Below are 12,037 nucleotides of genomic sequence, written 5' to 3'. Positions count from 1 at the left end.
TTATGGTATATCTTACATCAAAAGTATACACACTCTCTCTCTCTCTCTCTTTCTTAAAGTGGAACTGATTTTCGTTAATATATTCTGGATAGGATATTGATCATTAATTTGGTCTTTTGATTTACTGATTCATGCCTGCCAAATTCTGCATTATGTCAGAGCTGAGTCTATGCCTGTTTTATTTAAAAGCATACACCTGACCAGACAGTGACTTTTTGAGAGTCAAAAAGTGTTTCGAGGTTCCATGGGGGAAGAGGCTATTCGTGTTACCCAAAAGCATTGTGAAACTGAGAATAAGCTATCTTTCATGTCAGCCTACAGAAAATGACTTGATTTTCAAATGTGAATAAAACAAAATAGCATATATTTTTTTTAACATTTAATATACCTACAACAGAAGACATAATTGGTAGACTTAGCAATGCTGATTATCATCACCACACACATATGCGCACACTCTCAAAATCCCAGCCACACAGACATTAAATAAAACTATACCTAGTTTATGTCCTTTAAATCATGGACTGTGGAATGAATTCTTAATTAGACAGTCTTTACTGCTGTCAATAGTTAAGTAGAGGGTTTCAAATCATGGACAGTGGAATGAATTCTTAATTAGACAGTCTTTACTGCTGTCAATAGTTAAGTAGAGGGTTTCAAATCATGGATAGTGGAATGAATTCTTAATTAGACAGTCTTTACTGCTGTCAATAGTTAAGTAGAGGGTTTCAAATCATGGACAGTGGAATGAATTCTTAATTAGACAGTCTTTACTGCTGTCAGTAGTTAAGTAGAGGGTTTCAAATCATGGACAGTGGAATGAATTCTTAATTAGACAGTCTTTACTGCTGTCAATAGTTAAGTAGAGGGTTTCAAATCAATTCAGATAAGAAGGTGTATGGGTGGGTGGGTCTGACAAAAATGTATTTTTCTAGAAAGGGTGGATCCCTTTCCTGAGATATCACCTTATCACCATTGACTTTAAATAAACTGGACTGTCACTCAGCTAACTTTATCCAGGTATAATTGTCCACTATATTTGTGTAGAGTTAACAAAAGACTCCTATGAACTGCATTAAAATTTGTCAAGAATTACACATAGCAGCAGACATAAATCTGCCAAACAAAACTGCCATGATCTTTTTCAACACAAGAAAACTGCAAAATATGAAGTGGTGAGAAACCCTCTGCTTACTAGATATGCAACACGAGGTCACCAATATTGGTAATGTGTGATGGCGCTTACCCACAATGACAATCCCCTTTCTGGCCCTGGTGAGGGCAACGTTGATCTGATGGTGGTCAGTGATAAAACCAAGGTTGTGCTTGCACCAGCCTAATGTTGGATTGCGTTCAATCATGTACTCAGGTAGCGATCTCACAGTACTAAAGATGACATAGTCCCATTCTCCACCTAATTATTTAAATGAAGATAATGATGAGTCAGTATTGTCTACACTGACCAAAGTGGACTGTGATTCTGGTATCATACTAGGATGAATGTATTAGGGCCTAACCACACAATCACAACAATAACATCTATATACTTCAGATTAAAGATAAAGTTCTAAAAACATAACCAAACAGACAGAACTGCAAACAAAAATTGTTTCAAATAAATGTAAACATGAAGATTCAAGATAAAAGGTGAAGGTGTTAAGATTTTGTAAAATATGTAGGAAATGAAAGATAAAATGTAAAACTTAAAATCCTTAAAGTGTGGAATCAAAATTCCATTCCCTCAAAATGTCCTAGATTTTCACTGCTGGCACATTGAGACCTTACTAAACACCTCTGTAACCTGAGCAAGACGACTGAGTTTGCTCTCAAAGTTTTGTTGTCATAACTCTGACTAAATCCAGGAGTTTTTAAAATTTGTCTGAGGTTTTTAATGTTAGGAAGGAAAGTTAGTTCATGCAAAATGTAGGACCTAAACATTTGGTCTCATCTACAACAGGAATAAAAGAATCATTAAGAGAGAAGTTTGGGTTATCATGTCAGAGTAATCAACAGAAGCGCATACCAAGAGCTTAGATTGAGAAAATTTGAAACCACTCCTCTGGCTCATTTCTGATTAGTCTTGAAGCATATTTGTTCTTGCTTTTAACAGCATACATACTCTTCGATCAACATACTATCAGATGTTTAAGTTCCTGCATTAAGGCATTTCACTATGTTGTTACGTGAATTTTGATGTGGAAAGGGGGGACTGACCGGCAATATGCTGCTCTATGGTACACCCCTATCATAAGGATAGAAAGTGCGTTATCTACCTTGACCAATGAAATATTCTGTAATAAATGTTTCTAGTCCAATTTGAGGGCCAGTTGTGCTGTTCTAGGATCTGACTCAGTACTAAAGGTCTGACAGAAGTTCATTGAACTTACTAATGTCTCATTCTCTCATATACCAGACTGCCACTATCAGTCCCCTCTTACAACATACTGTAGGGTACATAAGGACTATTCTACATCCCCAAGTCCACAGGAAAAATCTTACAAGGAAAGAACTAAGTATTTCTCATTTGTGAAAGGCATGAACATGTTAAGATAGTTTTTAATTTGAATTTTTTAAAATTTCAAGTTCATTTTTGAAATGTCTTATATTAAACAAATATATCACAAAAACTATACTGTTATATACTTCTCTTGCTGTGAGAACTATAAACAAAATCAGCAAGAAAGGCTCCCATAGTTGTATGAAAAGCCTCCTTGAATCTCATTATTAGTTTACATTATTTAGCACAAATATTAATCTAAACGATCTGTGTCAATATTTAAGTGAATGTGATTATCTTGGCTTTTAACAGCTTGATAGAGCAGTCATATGAAAACACTATTCAAAATATTTAGCAAAATGAGCATTAGATGACTTTGAGTATTTTGTGTAATACCAAACAGGTTTGAAAATACAAAAAAAGAGTCACATGTTTTGTTTTTAAATTTGTTTTAAATGGTACAGCAACAGCCGAAGAAAGCCCTCTTACAATATAATTCTGCAAACATCATCTTTAAGACACAAAGAATGGTACACCAATAAAAAGCTCTAACCATAATAAAAACAATTCACAATACTTTTCTATCCATAACAAGTTAAAATACTCATTGTGAAAGATACGTTAACATCAGGAAGTGACCTGTGATGAGCAGTACCACATGACTGAAATGTGATGAGTAGTATCATGTGACTGAAATGTGACAAGTAGTGCCATACAACTGAAATGTAAATAATAGTGCCATATGACTGAAACATGATGGGTACCATATGACTGAACTGTGATGAGTAGTACCATATGAATTAAATCTGCCAAGAAGTACCATATGACTGAAATGTGATGAGTAGTACCATGTGACTGAAATGTGACAAATAGTACCATATGACTGAAATGTGACAAGTAGTACCATATGACTGAAATGTAAATAATAGTTCCATATGACTGAAACATGACAAATAGTGCAAAATAACTGAAACATGCTGAGTACTACCATGACTGAAATGCGACAAATAATTCCATATGACTGAAATGTGATGACTCATACCATATGGCTGCAATGTGACTAGTAGTACAATATGACTGAAACATGATGACTAGTACCATATGGCTGAAATGTGACTAGTAGTACAATATGACTGAAACATGATGACTAGTGCCATATGACTGAAATGTAATGAGTAGTACCATATGACTGAAATGTGATGAGTAGTACCATACTTTTCTATTCCTAAAACGTCAAAATACTCAATGTGAAAGATACATTAACATCAGGTAGTGGCCTGTGATGAGTAGTACCAAATGACTGAAATGTGATGATTAGTACCATGTGACTGAAATGTGCCAAGTAGTATGATATGACTGAAACATGACAATTAGTACCATATGAATGAAATGTGACAAATAGTACCATATGAATTAAACATAACAAGTAGTACCGTTTGCCTGAAATGTGATGAGTAGAAACATATGACTGAAATGTGACAAACAGTACCATGATGAGTACTACCATATGACTGAAACATGACAAGTAGTTCTATATGACTGAAATGTGATGAGTAGTACCATATGACTGAAATGTGATTAGTACCATATGTTTGAAATGTGACAAACAGTACCATATGACTGAAATGTGACTAGTACCATATGACTAAAATGTGACAAATAGTACCATATGACTCAAACATGATGAGTAGTACCATATGACTGAAACATGACAAGTAGTACTGTATGCCTGAAATGTGATGATTAGTACCATATGGCTCAAATGTGACAAGTAATACTGTATGCCTGAAATGTAATGAGTAGCACCATACCTTTCTATCCATAACAAATGAAAATACTAATTATGAAAAATACGTTAACATCAGGTAGTGACCTATGATGAGTAGTACCACATGACTTAAATGTGATGAGTAGTATGATGAGTAGTACCATATGACTGAGATGTGACAAGTAGTATGTTATGACTGAAACATGAAAAGTAGTACTATATGACTGAAATGTGACAAATGGTACCATATGAATGAAATGTGACAAATAATGCAACATGATTTTGACATGAGTAGTACCATATGACTGAAATATGATGAGTAGTACCATATGACTGAAATGTGACAAATAGTACCATATGACTGAAACAGGATGAGTACTACCATATGACTGAAACATGAGAAATAGTACCGTATGACTGAAATGTGATGCATAGCACCATGTGAGAAAGAGTTCATAGGTTTGATTCAATGTAAATAAAATTCTAAGCTTACTATGTTTTTAGCATTTAGTGTGCTGATACATTATCATTTGTTGTCTAGTTTAGAATTAAAAAGCTCTTTGTAAGTTCCCAATACTTATAAACACTACTGTCATTTCTACCAAGACGCCAAGAGAAACAATTATAAACATTTATTAGATGTAATCTTTCATCTTATATAAGGTTACAAATATGTCTGTAGATTCATATTTACTTCACTGTCAATGTTACCACTGAGACAAACAACTGAAAACCATAACTTATAGAAACCATCCGCTATCATGTACATGTATATGGCAACAATATGTTTCTAAAATCAGATTTATTTTACTGTCATTTTAATTAATAAGTATGACAAAAGTACTTTTCAAAGATTATCCACTTTTTTCCTGAACAAATTATCATTATCTACATTTCATAGTCATCTTCATGTACAAGAGGAATATGTATTAACATTTGTCATCTATAATGTGTTCATATATACCTTGACTGGCAACAACGGTATTAACATTTAAACTTTTGAACCCCTGTGATGAGAGTTTTTCCCGCAGTCTATGACACTGGGCACTGTATTGAGAGATGACACTGATCCGGATACTCTTCACCTTCTCAGAAATCACCATATGAGTAAACACTTTCACCTTTCAAGGTAAATAAGATTACAATTAGGTGGGAAAAGAACTTTATATTGGAAACAGAATTTCAGACCTTAAATTTTCTTTAAGAACTGCATCTTCAGTTTTATTTTTTCCAAACGATGTAAAACTGACTAATTATAAAAGAAATGCTGCAACTTTTGATCAAATATATCTATTTCTAAGTGAAGAACGTGTCCTACAAGGTCCTTTATAAGGATCTATATCTACAATTTGCTCTGATTCTACCTTTTACAGGGTGTGAGTCAAAGAAATAATCTTTCACAATTGACTCATGTACAATAAACATTGTAAATTTAGTAAATTACTTTTGGAGACAAAGCCAAATTTTAACGTTAAATTATGCATTGGACAGAGGTTTTGCGGTATGAATATTTCCAAAAATTATGTGTTTCCATGTACAGTGGCAAAAGACAAAAACATCATTATTGATAGAAAAACAAAGCTGTCAACTAAGACAAAATAACCTGTTTAAAAAATAACTTAAGGAAAAAGTACATTGAAATGATAGTATATGCACCTGAATGACTTTTCTTAAAGGTGAAAGGCATCAGATGATACCAAAGTTACAAATACAGAAAAAAAGGATTCAAGACAAGTCGATGGCAGCCTACTTACCACCTGTTTGACTTCTTCCATGTTGCTTCTTGAATATTCATTGCCTTCCTCTGTCGAAACAGTCAATACTTCTTCCTGACCTACTATGTGGCAAAAGACATGAGGGAAGTTTTTCTGAGGCCACATTTTCAGTGGATGTCTAATCCATTGATCAGACTGACCATTAAGACCTTTCCTCCAGTAGCCTTCTCTCCAATAATTAACTGGTGCTGTTATCAACTTGTTATCATAAAACTCTTTGGAAGGAAAATCACAAATCCGTGGGTGCTACATATAACATAAAATATATATTCTTGGGATATGCAAGTCTCTTTCCAATGCGGTAAAACTTCTAATGTTCTATGATTTTAGTGTAAAAAGAGAACTGAAAAATAGCAAGTGCCAATCACTATAAATCAAGTTATAGCTTTGTATTTGTTATCACAATTTTTGTGGAAAGATCACAATTGCAAATGAAATAGCAACAAATCAACATTTTTTTTTTTGAAAACAGAATGAATGAAAATTATAAGTTTGTTAAATTTAAATGATGTAAGGCTTTCTTTAATGTCTAAATAACTACAGCTAAATAGGTTTACATAATATAGGGGGGCCCCGAGTGGCCGAGTGGTCTAAAGCGCTCTTCGTTACGGATCACTGCCATCTCACCTCTGTTTGCGGCGGTTCTAGTCTAAGATTCAGCCAATGTGGGCATGTGAGAAAGCTTGCCAGTAGCTTCTCGTGGGTCAGTGGTTCTTTCCGGGTTCTTCCTCCACCATTAATACTGGCCGCCATGTATAGCCTATCGTGTGCTGAAAAATGGCATTAAACCCCACAACAACAACAACAACATAATATAGACACATGATAAATGAATTATTGCCTTGTTAAATATCAATATAATGATGATATGAGTTTTATAAATGAAACAAACTATTATGTCATCACTGGTAAATATTACTGCTAATTAAGTGTCAGTCCCTGAATAACGAGTTTTAAATTGAGCAAGTGTGGAGAATTATCAAGTAATACAGTAAACAAGATGGTCAGGTCATCTTGCATGTTGAGCCCATGATCAATGATAAAAATCTATAATGGGTTTAGGAATGTGTGCACGGTCCATGTATCAAAATATTCCAGAGTAATAAATGGACTGTAAAGCACTGAACGCTCATTTTATAACGTTTTTATTCGAAATATCAAGCATAAATTCAAACCAGCCAAACAATAACAGTTGAAATCTTTAGGCTTGGCAGACCTACCATGCGATACTGAATTTCCAAAAGTGTATACTGTATGTTGTTGCTGTCATGGTATTGTGATAAGGCATAACGCTCAAACAAAGACTTCTCAGCTTTTTCACGCTGCCACTGCCAATGGAAATGTGATGGTTATGTCTCGCTTCCTGACTGGTGGCTCAACAATAAAACATATTTGTGTCAATGTGTTGCAGTATGTGTGCACTGTATACATATCAAAAGGCTCCAGGATAATAAACCGACTATGAAAAATTGACAAGTCATTTCAAATTATGCATGTGTGTGTGTGTGTTCAAATGTGAAAGTTTAAATCAATAAATAAAATCTAAGCTAACCAAATAACACCAGATGATTTTTTAGGCTAGGTGGACATACCATACGATACTGAATTTCCAAAAGTGTGTACTGCACATTGTTGCTGTCACGGGATTTTGATAAGGCATAGCGCTCAAACAAAGACTTCTCAAGACCCAGTTCAGCTGCCTCCTTGCACATGATGATTGGTTGCAGCTGCTTGTGGTCCCCTATGAGGACCACCTGCTCCGCTTTGGTGGCAATGATTGGAACCAAACACTGTGGCTCTGTGCACATTGCAGCCTCATCAATGATGATTTGATAGATATCTGTGCCTGGAAAATACAAAGTAGTTACTTAAGCAGCATCTTCATGGCTTTTACATTAACTACAAGTGAAACAAAGCTTAGACAAATCTATGACCCATATAACCAATAAAGGTTATCATCAGTCATAATAATTGTTTTCTATGGACAAATTTGCATGTCTTGCACATTCAACAATATGGTCAATATTTCAGCTCCAAGGACACTACAAACCACTCTGGTGGCTTATTAGTGGTTAGAGCGTCTGCCTCAAATGCAAGAAGTCACAGGTTCAACCCCCTGCTGAGTCATACCAAAGACTTATAAAAATGCTACTAGCAGGTGCCTTGCTTGGTGCTCAGCATTAAGAGGTTAGTGTTAGAACTGGTTGGCCTGGTGTCAGAATAATGTGACTGGGTGGGACATTGTGCTACATGTCTGTGGCATTATGCCCCAGTGCTAGACATCACAATAAGCTGCCAAACTGCAAACACTGTAACAATATGACTAAAATTGTTAAAGCTGCATTATAAAATCTAAATCACAAGCCAAGGAAACTAGAAAAGACATTAATTCTGGGGGCAGGGACCCCAAGTGACCGAATGGTCTAAAGCGCTCTCTGTTACGGATCACTGCCATCTCACCTCTGTCTGTGTGGGTTCGCGTCTTGGATTCAGCTAATGTGGGTGTGTGAGAAAGCTTGCCAGTAGCTTCTCATGGGGCGGTGGTTCTTTCCGGGGTTTTCCCGGTTTCTTCCTCCACCATTAATACTAGCCGCCATATATAGCCCATTGTGTGCTGAAAAATGGCATTAAAGCCTACAACAAGAACAACATATCTGGGGGCAAGTATTCAAAGCAAGAGCAATTTAAAATGTGAAATACTATCCTTCTTTGACTCTGACGTTTAATACAGGACATAAGAATATTATGCTAGAAGGAGGGAATTGATCATTGCAACAGTAGCAAGCAAGTATTGCATAACTAAAATTAGTTTACCATCCCACCCCGTAAGAAAACTAATAACAAAATATTACTTATTATTATTGCATTGCCAAATTAACCAGTTACAAGGGAGGCTGATGGCCTCAACAACTCTGGTATAATAACTATTGTACATACCAAAATGGAACAAGTGTTCATTACTGTAAGCTGGTAAAAGATTGGGCCATTTGTTGTTCCATTACTATAGGTCCCAAAACAAAATACAACTGAGTCTGAGCATCTCAGTAGAGATTGGAGTTACCAAAGGTAGCTGGGGCCCAGAGTGGCCGAGTGGTCTAAAGCGCTCACCATTACAGATCACTGCCATCTCACCTCTGTCTGCGTGGGTTCGAGTCCAAGGATCAGCTAGCGTGGGTACGTGGGAAAGCCTGCCAGTAGCTTCTCTTTGGTTGGTGGTTCTTCCCTGGGTTTTCCAGGGTTCTTCCTCCACCATTAATACTGGCTGCCATGTATAGCCTATCTTGTGCTGAAAAATGGCGTTAAACCCTAGAACAACAACAATGAAAGGTAGCCGATCCTTAACCAGAAACAGTCTGGCTAAAATGAGAAACTGAATCATTAGTACACTGAACTGTAAACAACCCTCTTCTACTGTCAAGGCATGAAGCTCGCTACTTATCCTCACTGAGGCTAAGGCTTCACTCAACAGTTTGTATGGGAGTTATCACAATATTGAAATAACACAAGAGATTCCATCAAGGCATTAGTATGTGACAAACCAGTCTCTGGGCTCAAAATACCTGAAGAGATCAGACAGATAAGGATTCGACCAATGGCAGGGCCTCTGGAGAACAGGAGAGAGTTAGGAAGTGCTGCCCTATAGTATTCAAAAGTGGACACCAAATTCTCTATCCTCAAAAAGAAATAGATGAAAATCTGCAACTGCACTCAAAGAGAGACATCAAGGATCAATGCATTTCCTACTCAACCAATCACAGAAAATTTTCCACGTTGCATCATAGTCCTTTCCTGGACAATGAAGTTGCCAAATTGCTTGATAACTGGTCCTGGCAGACTGATCGCTTGTGATGAGCTAAGAGTGAAGGTGGGGAAAACGTGAACTGTTGTGGAGATGAGAGCCCTTGTGCTGTGCCAGTAGGTCTCTCCTATAGTGGAAATCTCCTGAGCTTGTCTACCACATCAAGCAGGTTGCTGAACTACAACCACTGAGACTAGCGAGGGGTGCTACCAGAAACAGCAAAGCAGTCAAGATCCTCACTTAGTGGAGCAGAATTATTTTGAAAGATTTGAAGGTATACACAAATTATTACTTTAGACTAAAAGTGTTCACTCTCCAGGCCCTCTGATCTCTGATCTGGGACTGTAGACTGAAAGTGTTCACTATCCAGGCCCTCTGATCTCTGATCTGGGACTGAAGAGACATACAAGTTTTGGTCAAGCACCATGGACAGAATGTGTGTCCTATCAACATTTTAACAGGTCTACCGCACAGTTGGAAAGGTGACTCTGCAAACAACTGTTGTAGAGACCATACTGTAATGATCAAAAAAAACCTCTGGAGATACTGTCTGCCAGAATATTTCTCTTGCCTGGAATAAAGCAGACTCAATGAGTGATCTCCTTCCAGGCTGCCCATTGGGAGATGTTCCAGGCTTCCATACAAAGAGATGGAGCATGCATGCCTCCTTGCCATCAAAGGTGATGTGTTGCCTGAGGTGACCATCATGCAAAGATGCTAGATCCATGGTCCGCATTTCAAAACTTGTTTATGTTAAGGGTCAATTTTGTTTGGGACCAATATCCCCAAACGCTATGCCCCTTGGCTCCAGGTGAGTGCCAAAAGATGGATCTAATGCAGTGGTTTACAGAAAGGAGTGGTGTTTGAGAGGTGTTGATTTGGACTCTGTTCTTAAACCAGTTCTGATTTAGTCACCAACAGAGGTGATGGTGAAAACTGGATCCCTGAAGGATCAAAGCTGATATAGGATCAATGTGTGGTCTCCAAATTAATAGAAGCAAGCACTTGGGAGAGTTCAGGACTTGATAGGGGAACGAAGTTGTCAGAAGAGTTCTTAGGTCCCGGGAGCAGCAGGTAAAGACAAGCTGACAACTAGGTCTTTACCAGAAGACCCACAACGACAGAGCTGATTATGTCGATCCTGTCTGGGAAAACATAAATTCTACTGAAGCTGGTAAGGAAATTCATCTCCACACATAAACAGTATTGAGAAGGGATGAGAGCTAACTTCTCAAGGTTTGGGGAAAGACCATGACTGGTCACTATGTACCAACAGAGGGATAGCTCCTTCAGAAGCCAGTCTCTGTGGATGTTGCGCATCAACCAACTGAAATAATGGAAAATATTCTTTTAAAACCTCAAGTAGTCTGTGACAAACTCCATAACCCAACAGAGGCAAGGCCAAATGGAAGAGCTTGAAATTGAGTTTCTTCCAGGTCAAGACAAAGAAGAGGTATTTTCTGTCTGGTGGGAAGATGGCGATTTAAAGGTATACATTGATGGAAACCACACAGTCACAGGGCCTTAAGGTATTCCCAAATGTGGAAGCATTTTTCAGCTTGAAGTGTTCTTCCCAAAAGGAAAAAGGATCTGTTTAATACAGAAAGGTCCATTATGAACCAAAATTTCTCGTCATTTATAAACATGGGAAAATTTTGGAATAGAAAGCCAAATTCTGATATTCTCGACCTGCTGCAGAAAGGTGTGTATCTTTTCTCCTAAAGGAAACATTGTGGACTGTTGAAAGAAGATGGGGACCCTTATATGGTAGAGTGATCCCATGAAGCCAGTAGCCCTCTTTGAGTGTGGAAAGGACCTACATAATGTCCAAGATGACTGACAGACTCCCAACCAAGCCCCTACTGAGCCACCAGGAGGAAACTACAGGAATGGGCATGAGTCCCTTGGGGAACCAGGTGGCTTTAAGGTTTTCTCCTTGGCATTTCGGATTGTGTTTAACAAATTATAGGCAAGAGAGAGTTTTGAACTGTGACTGCTTGTGAAGTTGCTGGGGCTGTGCCTGCTTAAAACATTTTGAAGTAGGTGCCAAAGGGTGATCAGGGTGAAAACACCTCTTGGCGTGTTTTGTTTGGCCAGGAACTACTACCAGGGACCATTGTTCTGGTCTCTCAAACCCTGTGATGCCATGAAGACCATCTATGTCTAAAGCAGATAATTTAAGGGTTCCTGCAGTGGTC

The 12,037-nt window shown here is 37.5% G+C and overlaps 1 protein-coding gene across 1 annotated transcript in view; it reads right to left on the bottom strand.

Annotated features, from left to right (window-relative positions):
- Nucleotides 1–12,037, bottom strand: part of LOC149772727 (3'-5' exoribonuclease HELZ2-like) — a 56,403-nt gene that overhangs the window by 12,298 nt on the left and 32,068 nt on the right. The window contains exons 13-16 of the mRNA XM_089947438.1: nt 7,633–7,886; nt 6,020–6,286; nt 5,230–5,386; nt 1,247–1,414 (exon numbers count right to left, since the gene is read on the bottom strand). Coding sequence (XP_089803564.1) covers nt 1,247–1,414; nt 5,230–5,386; nt 6,020–6,286; nt 7,633–7,886 — 846 coding nt within the window. The remainder of the gene's footprint in view (nt 1–1,246; nt 1,415–5,229; nt 5,387–6,019; nt 6,287–7,632; nt 7,887–12,037) is intronic.

The sequence above is a fragment of the Sinohyriopsis cumingii genome, unplaced genomic scaffold, assembly GCF_028554795.1.
Source record: "Sinohyriopsis cumingii isolate HCF-2022 unplaced genomic scaffold, ASM2855479v2 utg001196l, whole genome shotgun sequence".
NCBI classification, from domain to species: domain Eukaryota; kingdom Metazoa; phylum Mollusca; class Bivalvia; order Unionida; family Unionidae; genus Sinohyriopsis; species Sinohyriopsis cumingii.
Note: the sequence above shows the minus strand (reverse complement) of the source record. Positions and strands in the feature narration are given on the sequence as shown.